The 20,210-nt window shown below is 42.2% G+C and overlaps 1 protein-coding gene across 1 annotated transcript; it reads right to left on the reverse strand.

The window, feature by feature from the left end:
- Positions 1-253: 253 nt before the first annotated feature.
- LOC124136081 (universal stress protein in QAH/OAS sulfhydrylase 3'region-like) lies at positions 254-5,462 on the reverse strand. The gene is made up of 4 exons (XM_046501865.2): positions 5,273-5,462; positions 4,155-4,235; positions 2,835-2,953; positions 254-782 (listed from the first exon to the last, which is right to left on the reverse strand). The coding sequence occupies exons 1-4, from the start codon at positions 5,337-5,339 to the stop codon at positions 579-581; spliced, it is 471 nt and encodes a 156-aa protein (XP_046357821.1). The 5' UTR covers positions 5,340-5,462; the 3' UTR covers positions 254-578.
- Positions 5,463-20,210: the final 14,748 nt, after the last annotated feature.

A 20,210-nucleotide genomic window follows, 5' to 3' on the forward strand; every position in this document is an offset into this window, starting at 1 on the left:
ATAGAGACATAATGCACTGGATAACCGGGGATATTCTTGCTATTCTGTGGAGCCACCTCGTAATAAGCGACGTTAGAAATTCGAAACGTACAAATCCCATAAAAGTGACCTCACACAGAAATACACCAGTGAAGAATAGGTCTTCAGCAACCCATGCTTGCCGTACCAGGCGACTGTGTTTGTCGTAAGATGCGACTAACGGGATCGGATGGTCAGGTTTGCTGACTTGGTTGATGCATGTCATCGTATCCCAAGTGCATAAATCGATGTATACGATGTCAATCACTAGATTGTCGGGCCCAGAGTCGATTATTTATAGACCGCCGTCATATAGCTGGAATATTGCTGAGTGCGGTGTCAAACAACAAACAAACAAATCATACAATAATACGGGACTTTGCGTTTCATTAAGTTATTAGCAAATTATGTACATAGTTTTCGAGAGAATTCGATTTGGGACTTTTACCAGAACATAACTGATAAAACTCTGGTTCTGTAGAGCCACAAATTAGCGTTACTTCGTCAGAAGGCCTTCTTTAAGTAACGCAAAACATACTGTTCGTCACAAACGGTCGGTGCTAGTGAGTGTGTTTGTAACAACACACGAGAACGGGAATCGGGCTGTGGTGCACGACGTAGTCGCTGACGCTGCCGAGGAATGTGCGTTGTAACACTCCGATGCCCCTTCTGCCTGTGATGATGAAGCTAGCGTGTTCCTCCTCCGCGACCTTGAGGATGACCTCTCCTGGGTTTCCGGGGACGCACTTCACTTTTCCACTGAGCTGAAAAGGATATCACGCTCGTTACATTCGGTCAACAATCGGCAACTATCGTCTCTTTCCGTATACATATACAAGTAAAACATGGAGCATCAATGATATCTCCGAGCATCGTATCATTCCAAGCAGAACACTTTCAACCTGTACTGTAGATGTAGTGGGAGTGAGGTGGATGTAACGCCGCTTTGAACAGTATTTCAGCTATATCACGGCGGTGCCAGGTGTTTCCCAAATGTTTGAAGCCCATGGGGGCGATCGGGTAGCCTAGTGGTTAAAGCGTTCGCTCGTTACGCCGAAGACCCGGGTTCGATTCCCGACATGGATACAATGTGTGAAGCCCATTTCTGGTGTCCCCCGCCGTGATATTGCTGGAATATTGCTAAAAGCGGCGTAAAGCCATACTCACCCACTCTGAAGCAGTCGAACACGGGTTACGTGCCAAGGAACATAACGGAGCGAACCTAAAAATCTGAAACGACCAGCAGTCCCTGAAACAGATCTGAGGCCCTGCTTTGCTTCGCGAAAACATTTTAGATATACTGAGTCAAATTAAAAACTTCACATTTTTAAAAGTAATCCCATATATGATATACAACGGACAAATGTATCAGAGAAGGTAATTTTTAATCATTAATGTCCAAAGAAGGATTTTAATTAACGGTTGTAACCATAATTTGTTCCAAGCACCTACGGTATTCGGTAATAACATCAACAGTTTAAATCATAAGCCCCAAGCACGAGAATCTGATGGCACACAAGTTCAGTAGCTTGTATGGCCACCATGTCCGTTGACAACTGCCACACAACGCCTCCGCATGGACCTTGTGATGCTTGCGAACACATGATTGGGAAGACGACGCCATTGTTGCTGCAAAATGGTGCCAAGATCTTGCAAATTCCGCGGTTGGTTCTGGAGAGTGCGCAGACTTCTGCCAAGAGCATCCCAGACGTGTTCGATGGGATTGAGGTCGGGAGACCTTGACGGCCAGTCCATGACGTTGACTCCCGCATTCCAAAGGAAATTCCTTGTCAAAATTGCTGTGGGTGGGTCTGGCATTGTCGTGTTGTAAGATCAAACCGGGTCCATGTGCTGCCATAAAAGGCAGAAGTTCTGGTGCCAGTACCTGGTCGCGGTAAGCAGCAGCGTTGAGGTTGCCACGGATGACAAGAAGCCTGGAACGTACATTGCCACAGAAAGCACCCCACACCATGACACTTCCGCCTCGAAATCTGTCAACTTCCTGTACACAACACTGGGCGTAACGTTCATGACGGCGCCTCCACACCCTCGCCCTACCATCAGCAAATCGAAGATTAAATCGGGATTCATCACTGAAGACGACTTGATTCCAATTCCTCTGAGTCCATCGTAAGTGTCGCTGTGCCCACAATTGACGTTTACGTCTGTGAGATTGAGTCAGAATCGGCCCGCAGTATGGCCGTCGTGCTTGAAGGTGAGCAGTTCTCAGACGGTTTCGAACAGTTTGCGCACTCAGTCTACCGGACGTTCCCGTCTGCAACATGCCGATGGCACGTTCACGTTGCACATTTTAAAGGCGTGGCATGACAAATGGCCGTAAAGACTTTTGTTTTCTTGTGTTTTTCTTTTTTTGTTAATGACTGCGAACAAGTATGGCTGAAAACACGTGCGGTATTATGGCCACGTGACCAGTTGCACGTGAAAAAACACTTTTGCCACTATAGTGCTGTGCACATGATTTTGATCGATTCACCTGCACAAAAACGGGTGTTATCTGAAGACAATACGTGGCCATTACTGTTTAAATACACAATAAGGGCCCACAATGATAACTGGTCAAAATGTTAAAATTTTAGGATTATGAAGTTTTTAATTTGGTTCAGTATATATTACTGATGTTATTGCATATTGTTAACTAACATTCAATGAAAAGACCGTGTTTGTTCATGAAAACGTATTTTATTTACCCAAACCACAACTCTTCCCAAACTCCCTTCACAGATAGAATGAATAATTTATCATTTCTGCCAGGTCAACGTTTATCATAATGTAAAACTCCCAATACTCAGCCCTACCATGACTGCTCTCAACCTCTCTGCAAGACTGTTGACCAGCTCCTTGATTCGTTTCGCCTCCTTCCCAAACATCTTCGTCATGTCCCCTTCCACCGTCGCCTCGCCCATGCCAAACGAAACTGAACAGGAATGTATCAACTTATGATTGCTCGGTGTTAGGGAAAAATACGAGCATGCTCACAACACGACTAGAGTATATATGACCCCCCTACCGCCCGAATCAACGACTACAGCTACGTTCAGTATATAATGATACTCACACGCACGCACGCACGCACGCACGCACGCACGCACACACATAAACACAAATATGACCAGCCAAGACTTCCCATTCACCCCAAAAAACAGCTGCAATATCCGTGATGCCATGCCATGTCACACGCACATGACCACGTGTGACCAACTTCCGGACAAGCCGATATCATGTAGGTTTTACGAAAACATGGTGTGTGTGTGTTGTTTAACGATGCATTCAGCAATATTCCAGCTATATGACGGCGGTCAGTACCAGACCTTCCAGTGATTGACATGGCAAGCAACGTTCCACGCCTTCCACGCCATCGACCAAGAAATCGATCCTAACCACCCGATCCATTTAGTTGCCTTTAACGACCAGCATAGGTTGCTACAGTGACCAGTTCTAACCCGGAATCACCACGGTTTACGGAAATATGCGAGTGGCGACCGGACCTATAGTACACACCATGGCCTCGGCCACACTACTGTCCGTGACGAGAAACACTCATCCCCAGCACCAACCCCACCCAAGTCCTAGCAAAGGTTCCAAGCCCCAGGGGGCACGAGGGCCCAGTCGTCTAAGGCGCCGCGATTCGCTGTGCAGAGTTGCGTCCCTTGGACACGCAAGAAACCTATGATTGTGGGTTCGAATCCCGGTTCGCCCCGATTACGTTTCTAGGTTTGTCAGCACCATACCCGTGTTCGTGGCTTTCACCGAAGTGGTAAACGTCGGAGACCTGCATCAATTCGGGCTTTCCTCCCACATTCAGCTGACACGCCGTGACAACTGGAATAATGTTAAAAGCGGCGTTAAACCCAACTCACTCACTCACTCACTCCAAGCCTCCTCCAGGCCCAGGAACCTCACCCACCTACACCCACTCACAACCGCCCGCATGCACACTCGCACACAGAGCGAGAGCCTTATTCTGCTCCAAATTCCCAGCTCTCCGACCACGCAACGATGTGGCTGAAATATTGCCGATGTGACGTAAAGCATTAACTCACTCACTCACTCACTCACTCACTCACTCACTCACTCACACCACGCAGAACTATAGTGCTCATATCCGGAATACCAACCTGCTTCAAACATTGCGTTGTATTCAGGACAGTGGACAAATATCACGTGGTCATTCGGTCTGCGTATCTGCTCCAAATACCCTGGAATGAAACACCCCGGCACCAGTCACGTTGTGGTCGAAGCATGCATTCGTGTTTGTTTGTGTGTTTGTTGCTTAACGCCGCACTCAGCAATATACCAGCTATATTGCAGCGGTCCGTATATAATCCGAGTCTTGAACAGACAATCCAGTGAGAAAGGATCTACGCAAATGGGTTACGATGACATGCATGCATCAAAGTCAGCGAGCCAGTCGATCCCGTTCGTCGCCTCTTAAGACAAGTATGGGTTGCCGAAGACCTATTCTAATCCGGATCTTCACGGCACGGACAAGATGCAGCACGCTCACTTAGGACGGTCACAAATGACATACCAAGGAGTTAGTGGGTGGTTGTATTACGTCGTAGACAGCATGATGCAATCTGTGTCACAACGGCTTGCAACTGATCAGTTCTGGGTCAGGCAAACAAACAGTGTCAGTACGATCAACGGTCCACGGCGATGGCGCGTGATGACACACACTCAGCCAGGTTACTGTTGCAACCACACGGACACTGGGTATGTTTTCCAGCACTGACCCTCCACGAGACCGATCGTATCACAACACATGCATTTTGATTATAAGCCCCCTTCACACATACCACTTTTGTTGAAAGGATAGCGAGTTGGTGCCTTCAAGTTTAGCGTATTTGTATATCGAACTATAATATATTTGCTTATCGAACCTGCTGAATGCAATCATATATTGATAACCAAATACAATTACACTTTAAAACTAAATATCTCAAGAGGATTTTGGTTTCGTTTGTTGCTTTACGCCACACTAAGCAATATTCCAGCTGTATGACCAGACAATCCAGTGATTGATGTCATGATCATCGATCCACGCAATTTTAGATCGATGACATGCATCACCCAAGTCGGCGCGCCTGACCACCCGATTCCGTTAGTCGCCTCTTACGACAAGCATGGTCGCCTTTTGTGGCAATCATGGGTTGCTGAAGACCTATACTACCCCGGATCTTCACGAGTCCTCTCGAGAGGAATGCGAATGAAAGTAAGTCAGGGTTATACTTACATTCAAAGGCAAAATCAGCACAATCACTTCCATCCATGGAAATCACGACATTCCGTATGTCAGCCATGGCTTCAAAACCGCTTCCGGTGCCGTGTGGCAAGCTGATGTCTCAGGTTCCGCAAGATTCCACAAACCCGTTACTTGCGAACGAGAGTTCTCAGGCGGCAGATGGAGTGAGCAGTTTCAAAATAACGTATATATAGGCTCTGGAGACCTAGGACTCTCAACAGAGGTCAAGGAATCTGATTGTAGCTAGGATGGGAAGACAACGCTGGTATCTGTAAGGAACATTCCGGGTAGACGGTCATGGACAACGTAAACATCGCCCACTTACAAGCAGCCATATTGGTGTCCTTGTCTTACCTCAGCGTACAAACACAGAACAAGAAAAAAACCAAGTTTTGGCATTATTATGAAAATTTAGTTGGACACGACTTGGTGAATCGTTTACAGGACATTAAAAGGTGCTCGGTATTTCTATAAAATATGGTCATTGTGACTATCAAAGTTCATACATCTACCATGGCCCATCCATTTCCATATGTTTTGACATTTTGATAATTAATCTAATCGGACAAATGCTAGCCGACGACATTATGAATCACTGTAAATTACTGTCATGCAGATGAATCATGCGGCAACCTCCGTCTTTATATAGTTTTGGATTATTTTATATCGACGTTTGCATGGAAGCAATTCTGACAAATCTCACAGCTGGGTGGGCCGTAGGGAAGACACTCTAAAGACGTCTTGTTCTGTGTTTTCAACAGACGAGCATCGTGTAGAACTATCAGTGAAAAGCGTATCGATGACCTTCGCCTCGTTGATAAATCAAAAGCTAATTCAAACGCCAAGAATAAAACGGAGACGAGGCATTCTCCTATTTTGTCAAGTTCATCCCTTCTGTCGCTTCTGACAACGCGCCATGCCATAAGCTCGCTTGGACTTTAGTTCCATGTGAGCTAAAACATATGTACTCTAAATTACTGAACTGTTCAGAAGAGGTTCATGTATGTAATCTACGGTGCATTTCCTTCTAGAGGAGATATTCTGGTAGAGCGGTCAGTTGCAAACGTCATTAGGACCTAAATACACGCAGATAAAAACATAACTGCTAAATTCTATTTAAAAAAATAGCTTGCAAACACGGTACTTCGGCCACTGCATCATCTACATGTACTTTCAAAACTCTCAAGACAATTCTCTTTGACATAAACCCTAGAACAATTAGGAATTGACGTCAAAAGTTTTGGAGTTTATACCTCCATAAACGCAAAAACACATTGAAGTCAATTCTAAGAAAGAAATGCGTCTACAATACTATCTTTACAGACTATTTATTTACTCACTAACACAAAAACTGTAGACAGTACGAAATAGGTGACATCGTTCACCGCAATAATGCGACACAAACCTCGCCCATTCTATTATCAGCCAATCAGGAAACACTTGTCCGTTAGTGGGCGTCACCTAATCTTTTTCAGTTTAAGGTTCCACAACGAAAAGATATTGCTTAGTTAGCCAATCAAATACCAAGGAATCACATGCAATATATTTATTGATTTATTGATTGAAAAACACGGGACCATGGTGCAGATGTAAACTGTGTGTAGGAAATATATAAAAGGCAGTATGCAAAAGTTAAGGATTATTCGTTGACATTTGTTCCTTAAGGGTATCTATGAAAGAACATGCAACAAATTAAGAACATTGTATCATTGGCATTGCAGCATAACCATTTACAATTTCTTCCTGTTTCATTAAATATCCCTAATACACATAAACCATGATAGCCACTTCGAAATATGTCCTTGGATGATTTTATTTTCTCTTGTTGTATGATAGATATTTTATATACCAAATGTGACCCTCCCATAGATGTGTGATGGTGTTCTGTCCGTCAAGGCGGCATCTTCAGCATCAATCTACGCAATTCGAATACGATGACATGCATCAACCAAGTCAGCGAGTCTGACCACCCGATTCCGTTAGCCGCCTCTGATGTCAAGCATAGTCGCCTCTTACGACAAGCATGGGTTGCTGAGGACAAATTCTAACCCGGATGTTCACGGGTCTCTTCTTGTAACGGTACATATAGGTGGCCGGACAATAGTTGAGTTTTCCAAAGATTTTAAGATACATCCAGTTTGAGCATATCGTGTGATGTTTTCGACCCGCCATAACGGTGTCAGAAATAGCTTCGTCACGAAATATTGCTTTAAAAAATAAAATTAACTTAACACCTTCAACATCAGTAGAAGTGTATGTGTGCAACTATATTTACCATATAAGGAACCTACCATTGAATCACTTTATCTGTATTAATAATATTATTTTTTGTATTTATTTATTTATTAGTTTTAGGAGATAGGGGTGGAGAGCTGGGATTATTGTTTACATACAATCTATGAATGGAGTGTCAAACAATGTTTATAACCCACAACTCATTATTTTCCACAAAGTCCAGCATGTCCGGTTACCTTTTTTTCTTTGGTAACCAATAATCTTTCACTCATCTATTCATCATTCTTTTGCTGTTTTCTCAAAATGTTTAGACATTTTGAGAATTAGACAAATGGAAATAATGTTTTAGATTTATATAACGGTTTTAAATACGCAAGTTAATTGAAAGTAATTGGGTTTTGAATATATATTTTTTTAAATTTTTTATTTTTTTATTTTTATTTTTATTTTATTTTTATTTATTTATTTATTTATTTTATTTTATTTATTTATTTTTTTGGGGGGGGTATTTTACGCAAATACGCAGCCTATCTGTAGCTCTGTGTTCAACATTACCCCAAAAATCACAACAGGGCAAGAAATTACGTAGAAAACGTTTCTTCGTCGACAGCCTTTATATTGCAAATCTCAAACCCAAAAAATAAAGAACTTTCATTTTTTACGCGTAAATAGTAGAACTTCTCTAATAGGGGTCATCTAGGTTTTAAAAGAAGTCTCACCAGCTTGAAGGGATGAGATGAATGCACGTCACGTCTGCTTACATTCATTGAGTCTGGAAATAACGCGCACCACAAGCTCGTGGAACGGAAGTGAGCCCTGATTGGTTTAACTCGTAGCCTTGACGTCACGTGACGTGCTGGCGAACACCTGCTTGACATATACAACGCCTCAAACCTGATTTCTACAGCCACGAAACTATCTTTAAAGAAAGACTAGTCGTCTTCAGGGCTCTCGCCGGGCTGGTCTAAACTGTAGGTGATGTTATTGGCGGGTTATAATCCCATTTTGCCTGCCCTTTGCTGGACACCATGTACGGTATATGGTCTCTCACCTTGTAGTGTGATGATCCCAACACTGTCCAAAACTCGTCCCAAAGGTCACTAAAATGGACAGGTCTAGATACAGTAAATTTGAACACATTGAGAAGTATTGATAACTCGGCCATCTGTGATCAGCAATAGAAGAAAATAAGATCAACTCGTTTTCTTAATGAGATATGAGGGAACATTTTCAAGTCATCATATTTATAAAAAAAACTGACAGAAACATCGATCGGAGCAATAAACCCACAAGAATTTAAGATATACTACTACATGTATTTAACAAACCGGAATTAACAAGACACAGAAAAGGAGTTGTACATAATCAATTATAAAATTTAGTATGTGATGTTCCATATAATATCTTTGAAGATCAATCATATTTCCTCATAAAAAACCCTTGGACTACCGCTTAGCCTCTAAAAATATATAATTGTGATACAAACAAACGACTCCCTTTAAAATACAAAGGAGCCTCGGGATATGGGAGATTAAGAACCTGAGGAGAATCTAGACTTGTTTCAATTAGGGCTATATCATCACATCAAGGGCTGGGCAGAAGGGAAAACAATATGGTTATTGGACTGTGAGACTCACTATAAAAAACTAAATACAAAATATCAGAGATAAAAGGACGCAGAAAAAACTGATTGTTTTTAGATAACCTCCCTAATCCCCCCTAATGTTCTGGGATCGATCCCGCATGACACATCTTAACATCCCTGGTAGGTGCAGGCGAAGTGAGGAGGTCCCCAACTGGCTAGTGCCACGTGCAAACTAATATTGCGTCTGTGTACTGTGAACAAGATAACTTGAACCCAGAGGATCAACACGGCGCAAAGGAATGGTGTAGCATACCTACCTACAGATGCAAGTGTGGGCTGGGACGGGTAACTCGGGTACCCGGGTCGGGTGGGTCTCGGGTACCCACAGGACTACCCGGACCTGTGGTTAGTCACGTGATATATTGTTTAATGACAAAAAGTATCTAGAACTCTATGGTTACTACAAGTCACATTTTTTTCAAATGTTCGCATTCCTTCTGATTTTACATATCTTTGAATAAAGATATAACTTGAGTCAACTTCAGTGTATGCATGACCAGATTGTTTAATACATGTATCTAAATACGTTTTGCCAGTGATATGGTAAAAAAATGCCCTATCGGACATTTTGTACCTATCTCTTGAGAACCTACAATGGGTACCCGGGTAGGGTCGGAATACGGGGGTGGGTACCCGGGTAGTAAATTCGGACTCGTCCCACCCCTAGCAAGTACCTATACTGCCATAAGAACACACGTGTAACCCAGAAGGAAAAACAAATTGTACTTTGCACGTGGTACCTTCAGAATCTGTCCTGAGTGAGAATATGACACATTTCAGGTTAAATATTTATGTAATATAAAAGTAGAAACCAAATACATTATGAAAACAAACTTAGTAATATGTTTTTACAACAATGACTTCCTGAAACATTTGTTATTTTTTTCAAGGAACATGGGGTATTAAGTTGACACAGCTATAGTGGTATACATGATACTGTTGCCATTGATATGCCTACAGTGGCAAAGTTAAAGTGTGTGTGTGTGCGGGGGGGGGGGGGGCTTGATTATTCACACAATCCAAGAGTGCTTGTATCTCGCTGCACGGAATACTGGGTCAACGTTTCCGGCATAGCTGTCGCGATATGCTGTAGGCCTGTCCCCGACCCTCCCGACAGGCAGAACCCACTACACGGGAAACAAACTTGTGTAGTGTGATAATTCACAGGTAAGAATGTTTAGAATTATTAATGTATTTCGTATGTTCGAATATCATCATACATGTGTGAGACAAAGATAAAGGTTCTCTTAACACTTCGTTTACATCTTTCCAACTATTGCCCTCCCTGTGTTACTTTCTCAAACCAAAACCAAATAAAGCACGGCGCCGTGTAACCATTAACAGTTAGATTGATAAAATACACGATCATGCAGAATGCCTTTTGAAGGATTTGAATTCATTTTGAATTAACCGAGCCTAAAACAACAAATGATTAAATAATATTTTTCCCACTGACTCTATATAATCGGTCTGAAATATTGTATACTTGGCACAGACCGTGTCCAAGACGGATGTTATCATCAACATGTTAACAAATGCTGCTGTTGTATTTTGTTGTTGGTAGGAGTTTGTTTGCTTTGTTGGTCTGGCACTATTTGTTTGGTAGCTCTACCTTGATTGGTTGAAACAATACACGCAGTTATCACCATGCATATCATCATATGCAATTCCTACAAGCAATATTACAAAGGTTTCTGACGATCCACCTGGCAGCCAAAAATACCTGTAGCTCACCTCAATTATGTTTGCTTTGGTTGTTTGTTGTTTGCCGCAATAATCCAGTTTTCACATGTCTTGCCCACCCGTGAAGATTCGAGCTGGTCTTCAGCAACCCAAGCTTGTAAGTGGCGACTAACGGGATCGGGTGATCAGGCTCACTGACTTGGTTGATGTCAGTGTGGGTTGGTTAACCACCCAACCACCCAACTTTTCGCGAACACCTGGTGTCATCACTGATTTTCACTGAATCGTTTATTTAATTTTCATGGCTATTTTGGATAATCGAGACTGAGTGAGTGAGTATGGTTTTACGCCGCTTTTAGCAATATTCCAGCAATATCACGGCGGGGGGGGGGGGGGGGGGGGGGGGGGGGGGGGCACAAGAAATGGGCTTCACGCGTTGTACCCATGTGGGGAATCGAATCCGGGTGACGAGCGAACGCTTTTACCACTAGGCTACCCGATCGTCCCCGTGGGCTTCAGACATTTGGGAGACACCTGACACCGCCGTGATAGAGCTAAAATACTGTTCAAAGCGGCGTTACATCCACCTCACTCCCACTGCATCTACAGTACAGGTTGAAAGTGTTCTGCTTGGTATGATACGATGCTCCGATATATCATTGATGCTCCAAGTTTTACTTGTATATGTATACGGAAAGAGACGATAGTTGCCGATTGGTGACTCTCGACACTGGTTATTCTCTGGCGTTAATGTTTTATATTTGCCCCCACCCAACAGTGAAGTATGAAGGGTGGGTGTGGTCACCGTGGCCAATGATCCAAGACAATGCTATTGACCGTGCTAGGATCGTGGGCTGGAGTCATAGCTAAGCGATGAATATCATCCTTGGATTGTACTCCTCAGGAATTTCACCAAAACAGTAAACATTTAAGACAGGAATCACTCTAACATTAAGCTCATCCGTCATGATGTAGCTGAAATAATTTCATAGTGGTGCTAAACCCAGCTCCCTCACTCACTTGGGCCGATCTCCAAATGCAGTATAGCCACTGGTCTAACACCAGTATCAGCTGTATGTTCCGCCCGCTCAAGGCTCCTGCGACTGTAGGGTGGGTACTGATGGCACAGCGGACGTCGGTGACATAAAACACTACGCCAGATCAGATGACGGTGGGTTCAAATCCAATTTACCAGATCATGGGCCTTGGTCTGCAGGTTGCATGGTGATGATCCTTTTATTTGAGGCTTCCTCGCAAATCTTTAGCTAACACACTGAGACATAAGAAATTTGAGTTTAACGAGATATATAATCAAAATCACTCTCACTCTAGAGGTTATGTCCTTGACCTCCACTTGACCTTGGTATCCAGTGCCACCCTCACAACCCTAACAATCCATGGAAATTCTGGGTAAGAATATAGGTCCCCAACAACCTATGCTTTTCATAAGAGTGAGTGAGTATGGTTTTACGCCGCTTTTAGCAATATTCCAGCTATATCACGGCGGGGGACACCAGAAATGGGCTTCACACATTGTACCCATGTCGGGAATCGAACCCGGGTCTTCGGCGTGACGAGCGAACGCTTTAACCACTAGGCTACCCGACCGCCCCGGTTGTCATAAGAAGCGCGTCAATTGAAGGTGGTCAGGCTGGGGTACTAGTTGATGCACGTCATCATATCCCAGTTGCATGGATCAGTTGATGTCAATCACTGGATTGTTTGGCCCAGACTTGATTATTTACAGACCACCATCATATAGCTGGAACACTGCTGAGTGTGGCATTAAATAACAAACATTCCAACATGTCCTACTTCTGAGAAACTGGTCGGATGTTATGAAATGGATGGCATGGTCAGGCTCTGTGACTTGGTCAACTGCATGTCATTGTGGCCAACCGGCAAATGCTCCAGACAGGATGATGTACATGCCTCCCTGACATGGCGGGAGGAGTACTGTCAAACAACATTCACTCACTCACTCTTCCTTACGAACAGGCTTTACTCTACGGACAGCTGGTTGTGACACGCCTATCCGTACGAACAGGCTTTACTCTACGGACAGCTCATTGTGACACACCTATCCTTACGAACAGGCTTCACTCTACGGACAGCTCATTGTGACACACCTATCCTTACGAACAGGCTTTACTCTACGGACAGCTCATTGTGACAGGCCTATCCTTACGAACAGGCTTCACTCTACGGACAGCTCATTGTGACACACCTATCCTTACGAACAGGCTTTACTCTACGGACAGCTCATTGTGACACACCTATCCTTTCGAACAGGCTTCACTCTACGGACAGCTCATTGTGACAGGCCTATCCTTACGAACAGGCTTCACTCTACGGACAGCTCATTGTGACACACCTATCCTTACGAACAGGCTTTACTCTACGAACAGCTCAGTGTGACACCCATCCTAACCAATAGGTTTTACTCTACGAACAGCTCAGTGTGACACCCATCCTAACCAATAGGTTTTACTCTACGAACAGCTCAGTGTGACACCCATCCTAACCAATAGGTTTTACCTTTAGCCTACAGACAGCTGGGTGTGACACAGCCATCCTTGTAGGCCTTGTAAATAGGAAAAACAACACAGATTAGATGTATGACAAATGTTTATTGAGGCCTGATAATACTGGATGGCAACTGAAGTATCTATGTGTTTGTGTCGGACAGGCTGGTACACCGAGTAGAGAAATACAGTCACCCCAACGTAAGGTGGCCATGTCAAATGCTACAGCCACCTCAAGTTTACATTTCAGAAGTGTCTGGACATACGACCTGGGTCAGGATCAAGAATAACAGCCTCTAAAATACATTGCCTGTAAGCCTCTAAACCTAAAGATAATAAGACATCATGCAGGGAAATGAGAAATTGTTAATGTAGGTCACAGTTGAGGCAACGGGAACCAAAATAGTCATGAAATTTGGAACATTTATGAAACTCATGCAAAATAATATTCAATGAGTTAGCAAATATCCAAAGTAACACTCTAATGCCGCTTCCACCAATATTTAGCAGATTCACCTTGCTGAGTGAGGAGAATGGATAAACGTAGAAGCTACCTTGTACTCGTTACCAGATCAGTTTAATGTCCTTGTACATATTGTTTCACTGTCTCACTAATGCAGGTCAGAGCATGTTGGCAACTGTTTGTTGAAATAGGCCATTGACATGTCTCAGTTGGAAATAAAACAATCTGGAGGCCAGACCAAAAATATATTTAGTTGTTTCAGTCTTTCTGTTTTTGAATCTGACCAAATTCGTTTTTCAGAAATGTAATTTAACCTTTTTAAAACATCATTTTGCATGTATTTAGTTAAAACTTCAAGACCTTAATATGTTTAAGATTCTTAAAGAAAATGCCACCACAAATCAACCCCGATATTTCTGAATTCTTTTCCCTTGCATCCTGTCTCTTGGCATGTTCACAGAGAATACTTGTAAAACAAAACATTAAATTGGATCTGCCCTAGGAAGCATTTCAGTAGTGTTGACAGACTTTAAGCAGAGTTAAATTCATAAATGGAGTATTAAGTGGGACTCTGAGAATGTAGGAACAAATTGTCTGCATAACATAACACATGTCATGAAAGCTTGTCCATTGTGAATTAGAGGTATCAGGCAAATACAACTGTATGAATATATGTGGTAAGTAATTTGCATGAACTATCTTCACAAACATCTTATTGGACATGCCAACAAATTTCATCCTCTTAAACAAACTGGTCATGAAGTGGAGCAGGTCATGCTTACCCTTTTTGTGACCACCTGGTGTCATCACTGATTTCAGTGATCCAATAATATAATTTTCATCGTTAATTTGGTTTTAACAGCAAACAGAATCTGTTTTGGCATATACTTTCTGATTAATCTCTGGTGTTAATGTTCATATTAATCTCTGCCAATAATGTTTGGACTGAATCAGGTCATTCACACAACATTTTACTTGTCTGATGGTTCAAGTTCCATGTCGAATGTTCAATCCAGCAATATGTGGTTGAGATAAAACATGACACAGCAACTGATACCGATGTCTGGATGAGGACTGACAAGGGCCAGGGAGGAGAGGAGTCTCTGTTCCTCCATCAGGAGAGTATGATTGTCCTAGTAACAGACGTCTTGAAAAAGAGGCTTTCACACAAAATGAACAGCACACAGGTACTTGCATTAAAACTATCATAACCATGGCAACCCTACATGGAACAACAAAATATAAACATCAACTACAAAGGTAAGTTATGTCACAAGGATGTAAATCACTGTGTTTCAGAACATGCTAACGAGATGCCCAAGAAGAGTGACGAGACACACCTGTCATGGATGGGGAGTTCTGGAGAACAAGGAGGACACAGGAAGTATACACGGAGGACAGTACACCAGAAGGTAGATGGACAGATTCCACTACAAGACCAACCAGGCAACAATCTGGGGGAAGCTGCTTTTGTAAGTTGTATTGAGATAGATTAGTTGATCAGTCATCAGTCAGAGCTTCAAGACCATCAGCTTTTTTCAACTCACTCAATTTTTTGTCATAACATCCAGGATGTCCTGGGCACAATTTATATTAATTTTTCTTAATATGTATTTTTGGCCAGGAGTTTCGAGGACAGTATTTTTAAAAACATGAAGGCCCACCCCCAGAACATCAAAAAGTCGGAGTCCAGTAAGCTAGAGCTGGGATGAGGATCACAATACTGGAGATGGCTTAATGAGTCAGGCTTAATGTTGATGGGAATAGTTCAGAGCAAGCCTGGAATTGGTGTCCGTACAGGTTTTGTGTAGGATGTTTCTCCATCACTTGTGAATACATAAGGCCAAGTCACTATTTTTAACCAACAAATCAAGACACTGCCTGGTTGCAAGGAGGGGGAAGACCAATGACAGACAATGTCAGGCAACGGCTGGGTCAACACAAAGTGCCTGCCCCGAGTTGGGCACATGGAGTCCCTGGAGTCATCAACATCCTCCTTTCACATACACACACTACACCACCAACCTGTCAAGTATTCATGGGTGATGCAGGAATGTGTGTGTACTGACTGGCAGGTTTGTCATGTTTCGGTTGACATTGTTTCAGGATAGATGGGACTGCACATAATGACTTTGCTTTTCTTTACATTATAATTCCATCAGCATAAGAAGAATCAATATGCCTTATCAGCCTTGAAAGACAACATAACCCTGTTTTGCAGAATTTCACAGATACCTTTCATACCTTTATTGACAGAGGATTGGTCAACTCTCAGTACGTTGTCCTCGTCCCTGCGTCACGGCCCTATCACAACTCTACAGGAAGGCACATAGGTAGACAACAGTTCTACACAGGCTATCTAACAACGACACTGGGACTCTGATGCATCAGGTAACATACTGGTTGGTGCTGAAATACATGGGACAATGTAAAGAGAAGAACGGAAAAGAATTAACAGTGGAATTCAGCATAGAATTACAGGTCTCCATGGCTGTAGCAGTGGAAATACTTGGCACATCAGAATCATCATGGACTACTCTCAAAACACATGTCACTGTGCAGTGGAAACATCAATGACATGGTCCAATGTGCGAAGAAATTGCCGACATTCTTTCTTAATTATATTTTACAGATGCCCAACGCCAAGATGCAGAAGATAAAATTCCCAAACCCTGAACATAAGGTATCAATTACATTTGGTTCTCTAGATCCCTTACAACTGGTCCATCAAACTAAACATTTCTGTTAAAACATCCTTGGAAGACACAAAATCAAAGGCATGTCTATGGCAAGGATACAATGGCTGGCAAATGCAGCTGGAATTACATTAACATTGTATTAATATTGAAAAATATAAAATACAAAAAGAGATAAACATAAGGCAATTCAAAGAAAACAGTCAAAACTCTCCCTAAGATTTATTTTACCCCAGTCAACCATATAACCCACTACACTTTTTGTCCAAAATGGTAAGTGGTTTTTTTATTGTGAACACCACTAATTTCTGATTGTTATATAATATCTGGAAGTACAACACACAATTTCTGGAAAACATTTTACAAACCTGTGTCAAATTTTGAACAACAAAAAAATATCGCATCTGTAAGAAGAAACGCATAAAAATACATGTCCGAGGCCGCCTACTTAAAACTGAGCCACTTAATCTGAAGAACTTTGTTGACGAAGGTGTGTCCTTGACCTTGCTGACAGTGTCTAGCTGCCGGTCACAGGAAGCTGTTGGTTCTCTGTACACAGCTTGGAAGCCATGTGGAAGTAAGGCGAGACAGACACATGGGTGGACAGAAAGGGAAGAAACTGAGATATCCCAGCACAACAGCAATAAACAAATTGCTAGTCTAAACAAAGGCGGAGGAAACAATATAATGTACAGTAAACTTTGGTTATAACAAACTCAATGGGACCGATAGTTTTTGTTCGTTATAATCGTAGTTTCTTATAAGCGATTCAACTAAAGGATGCCGCAAATGGCCGGGGCCAAATACAACAGTTCGTTATATCCGTAGTTTACTGAATACACGATGGAAGGAGAAATGACTTCACTGCTGGGGAAGAGTGGAGCCACACAGAGAAGCTCACCCTCATGTCTCGTGACAAAAAATAGATCAACATGAGTCGATAAACACCTAAAACTCAGAGAAGCTCACCCTCATGTCTCGTGACAGCAAATAGATCAACATGAGTCGATAAACATCTAAAACTCAGAGAAGCTCACCCTCATGTCTCGTGACAGCAAATAGATCAACATGAGTCGATAAACACCTAAAACTCAGAGAAGCTCACCCTCATGTCTCGTGACAGCAAATAGATCAACATGAGTCGATAAACATCTAAAACTCAGAAGCCTGCGGAGGAGTTCTAATTTCTATCGACGATTCAGATTTTAATTGTCATCCAAAATCATTCATCCAACTTTTTCAGTTTGTAAACAGTAACAACTAGCGTCAGCTCACCAGCTTCAGTGGCAGAGTGATTAGTGATGTCGTTTTGGTGACGACATGGTAACTGATGATGTCACAATGGTAAAGCATTGTGATCCAATTTCATTGCAGCGATATCTCCTAGGAGATATCGCTTGATCTAACACAAGTGAATTCTCCTGTGGAATCTAGTTTTGGATGACAAAATCATATAACAAAGGCATTGATAGTATGTACCATATCATCTTGAAACTAGGTCCGTCTTGAAACAAGCACGTGTCCAAACTCATAACATCCATTTTCGTGAATTGAAATTCATAATTCGTTTTTCTGGGTTTGCAATGGTACCATTTAAGGTACAATATTTAAATATCTTGCAGATAAAAATAAACAAAAAAACATTTTTAGTGAAAAGTCAATCACAGAGTGAAAATTAAGTTCCTGATGTGTCCACAACATTGTCAGATAGTCTCTTGTTATCTTATATCTGTATACAGATCGTCATGGTGACAGAACATCATGCTGAACACATGACTCCCTTAGCTGTTCCCTTATTTCCTTCTATGAGTATATGTCCTAGGCAATGTCTCACCATGGTTGAGTGAGGAGGACCAGTTTAACTCGACATTTACCAATATTCCACCCACATCACAACAGAGGTTACCAAACATGGAGTTTGCATCATGATTCATAAACACATGCTCATGATATAATCGGAATCATACAAAGAAATTATGATTATGGAAAGTTTTTTTGTTTTTTTCACATAATGTATTTTGTGGAATCAAACCAAGTCTACAGCATGACTAGCAAACACCCTAACCACTGGGCCAAAGAATGGACACATCCTATTTCAGTGCAGGACCAGTTCCATGATGAGGTGGTGCAGTACACGACATGAAGGCAGAAGAGATTCGCCAGCAGAAACAAGCTACTTCGCATCAGCAAGGACAGTCAGTCTGTTGTGAAGGGACGTTCCCTGAGGGTATTATTACTATGCTCAAGATGGACTTCTTTAAAGGGGGACTAACCTCTGGCTATTTGGCAAACCCAGCAATCTGATTCAAGTGCAAGACAACAGTTCTACACAGATTATCTAACATCGCAATTTGATTAAGTGCCTCAAAGCACATGTTTGTCTGCCAGCACAATGTTTATGATGCAGAGGCATTTAACATTTAATGGTGACCCTAATTACATGGAGAAATGTCTGTAATTAATTATATTGACCAGACCAAGGTGGGAAATGGACATCCAGTTAACACAGAGGGATGTGCAAGACAATCCTAGACAAGCACTCCCCTGTAATGTCCAACAGAAACTGACAGAAGAGGTTTGTTTTCTTGTTGTTTAACGCTGCAGTCAGCAATATCCAGCCATATGGCGGCAGTCTGTAAATAATCAAGTCCGGACTCGACAATCCAGTGATTGACATCATAAGCATGGATCCATGCAATTGGGATATGATGACATGCATCAACCTAGTCAGTGAGCCAGACCACCTGTTAGTCACCTCTTTGACAAGCATTGTCGCCTTTTACGGCAAGCGTGGCTGAAGACCTATTCTGACCGGGATCTTCACGGGTCCAGAGAACATGTAGGATGATTACGGTGTGGAAGGTGAGCTACAGAGGTGAACTTGATTCCAAACTGTTTCTTGACAAAGGTAACCATGGTAACTGGATGTGTGTTTTTCATGTCTCTTGTCCTTGCACAAAGACACATAAACGCAGTGTAAACATTAAAGACCAAAACACTTAAAAGATAATCAGTACACCCATCAAACCATCTTGAATTCCAAGTCATTTCTTGACTGAGATAAGATTATTTTTGCATTACCCGTTGTACTTTCACTCATCAACTCAATGTCACGGAAACATTTGGAAAATATCTACCAATTAAGTATACGAAGGATTAACATGGTAATTACAAAGAACATGCACGACTTTACTGCTAGAGCAGCTGAAACTAATTAACTGAACAGAGTAAATAATCCAGACAACACAAAATAATAAGAACAACATCAATAATGGTAATATAAGATGATACACAGGAAAAAAAACAAAGTATATAGGTAGGCAAACTTCGGCTGCATAAAAAAGGGCTTCTCAGGCACATTTGTAACAAAAGTGGGGACGACTACGTTTTCATTTTTTATTGAAAACAAAAGTGACGTGGGAGGAACACTTCTTTCCCCCCACCAAGAATACCAAGAAACACAAAGCACACATCTCTTTCACACAATGTCAGATGTGGAGCATTTACTTTTATGGATAACAGAGTATGTTTCATATGACATGGAAAAATATGAAAAATATTCGTCTTTTATTGGCAGTCAGCACGACTGAAGGGCAGGATTAATGGTAACCATGGTAACACACCGATGCCTGAGAAACATTTCCCTTTTTCAGCCTGACAAGGATGTTTATACCTCAGCCAT

The sequence above is a fragment of the Haliotis rufescens genome, unplaced genomic scaffold (genome assembly GCF_023055435.1).
Source record: "Haliotis rufescens isolate VD_foot unplaced genomic scaffold, xgHalRufe1.0.p SCAF_44, whole genome shotgun sequence".
In the NCBI taxonomy this organism is placed as follows: Eukaryota; Metazoa; Mollusca; class Gastropoda; order Lepetellida; family Haliotidae; genus Haliotis; species Haliotis rufescens.

Bases quoted from the DNA above. Each gene is read 5' to 3' on its own strand.
- LOC124136081 (XM_046501865.2), bottom strand. From the start codon at position 5,339: ATGGCTGACATACGGAATGTCGTGATTTCCATGGATGGAAGTGATTGT. The intron at 4,236-5,272 runs GTAAGTATAACC...GTTTCATTCCAG, and splicing joins TGCTGATTTTGCCTTTGAAT to GGTATTTGGAGCAGATACGC. The intron at 783-2,834 runs GTAGGGCTGAGT...TATCCTTTTCAG, and splicing joins AGAGGTTGAGAGCAGTCATG to CTCAGTGGAAAAGTGAAGTG.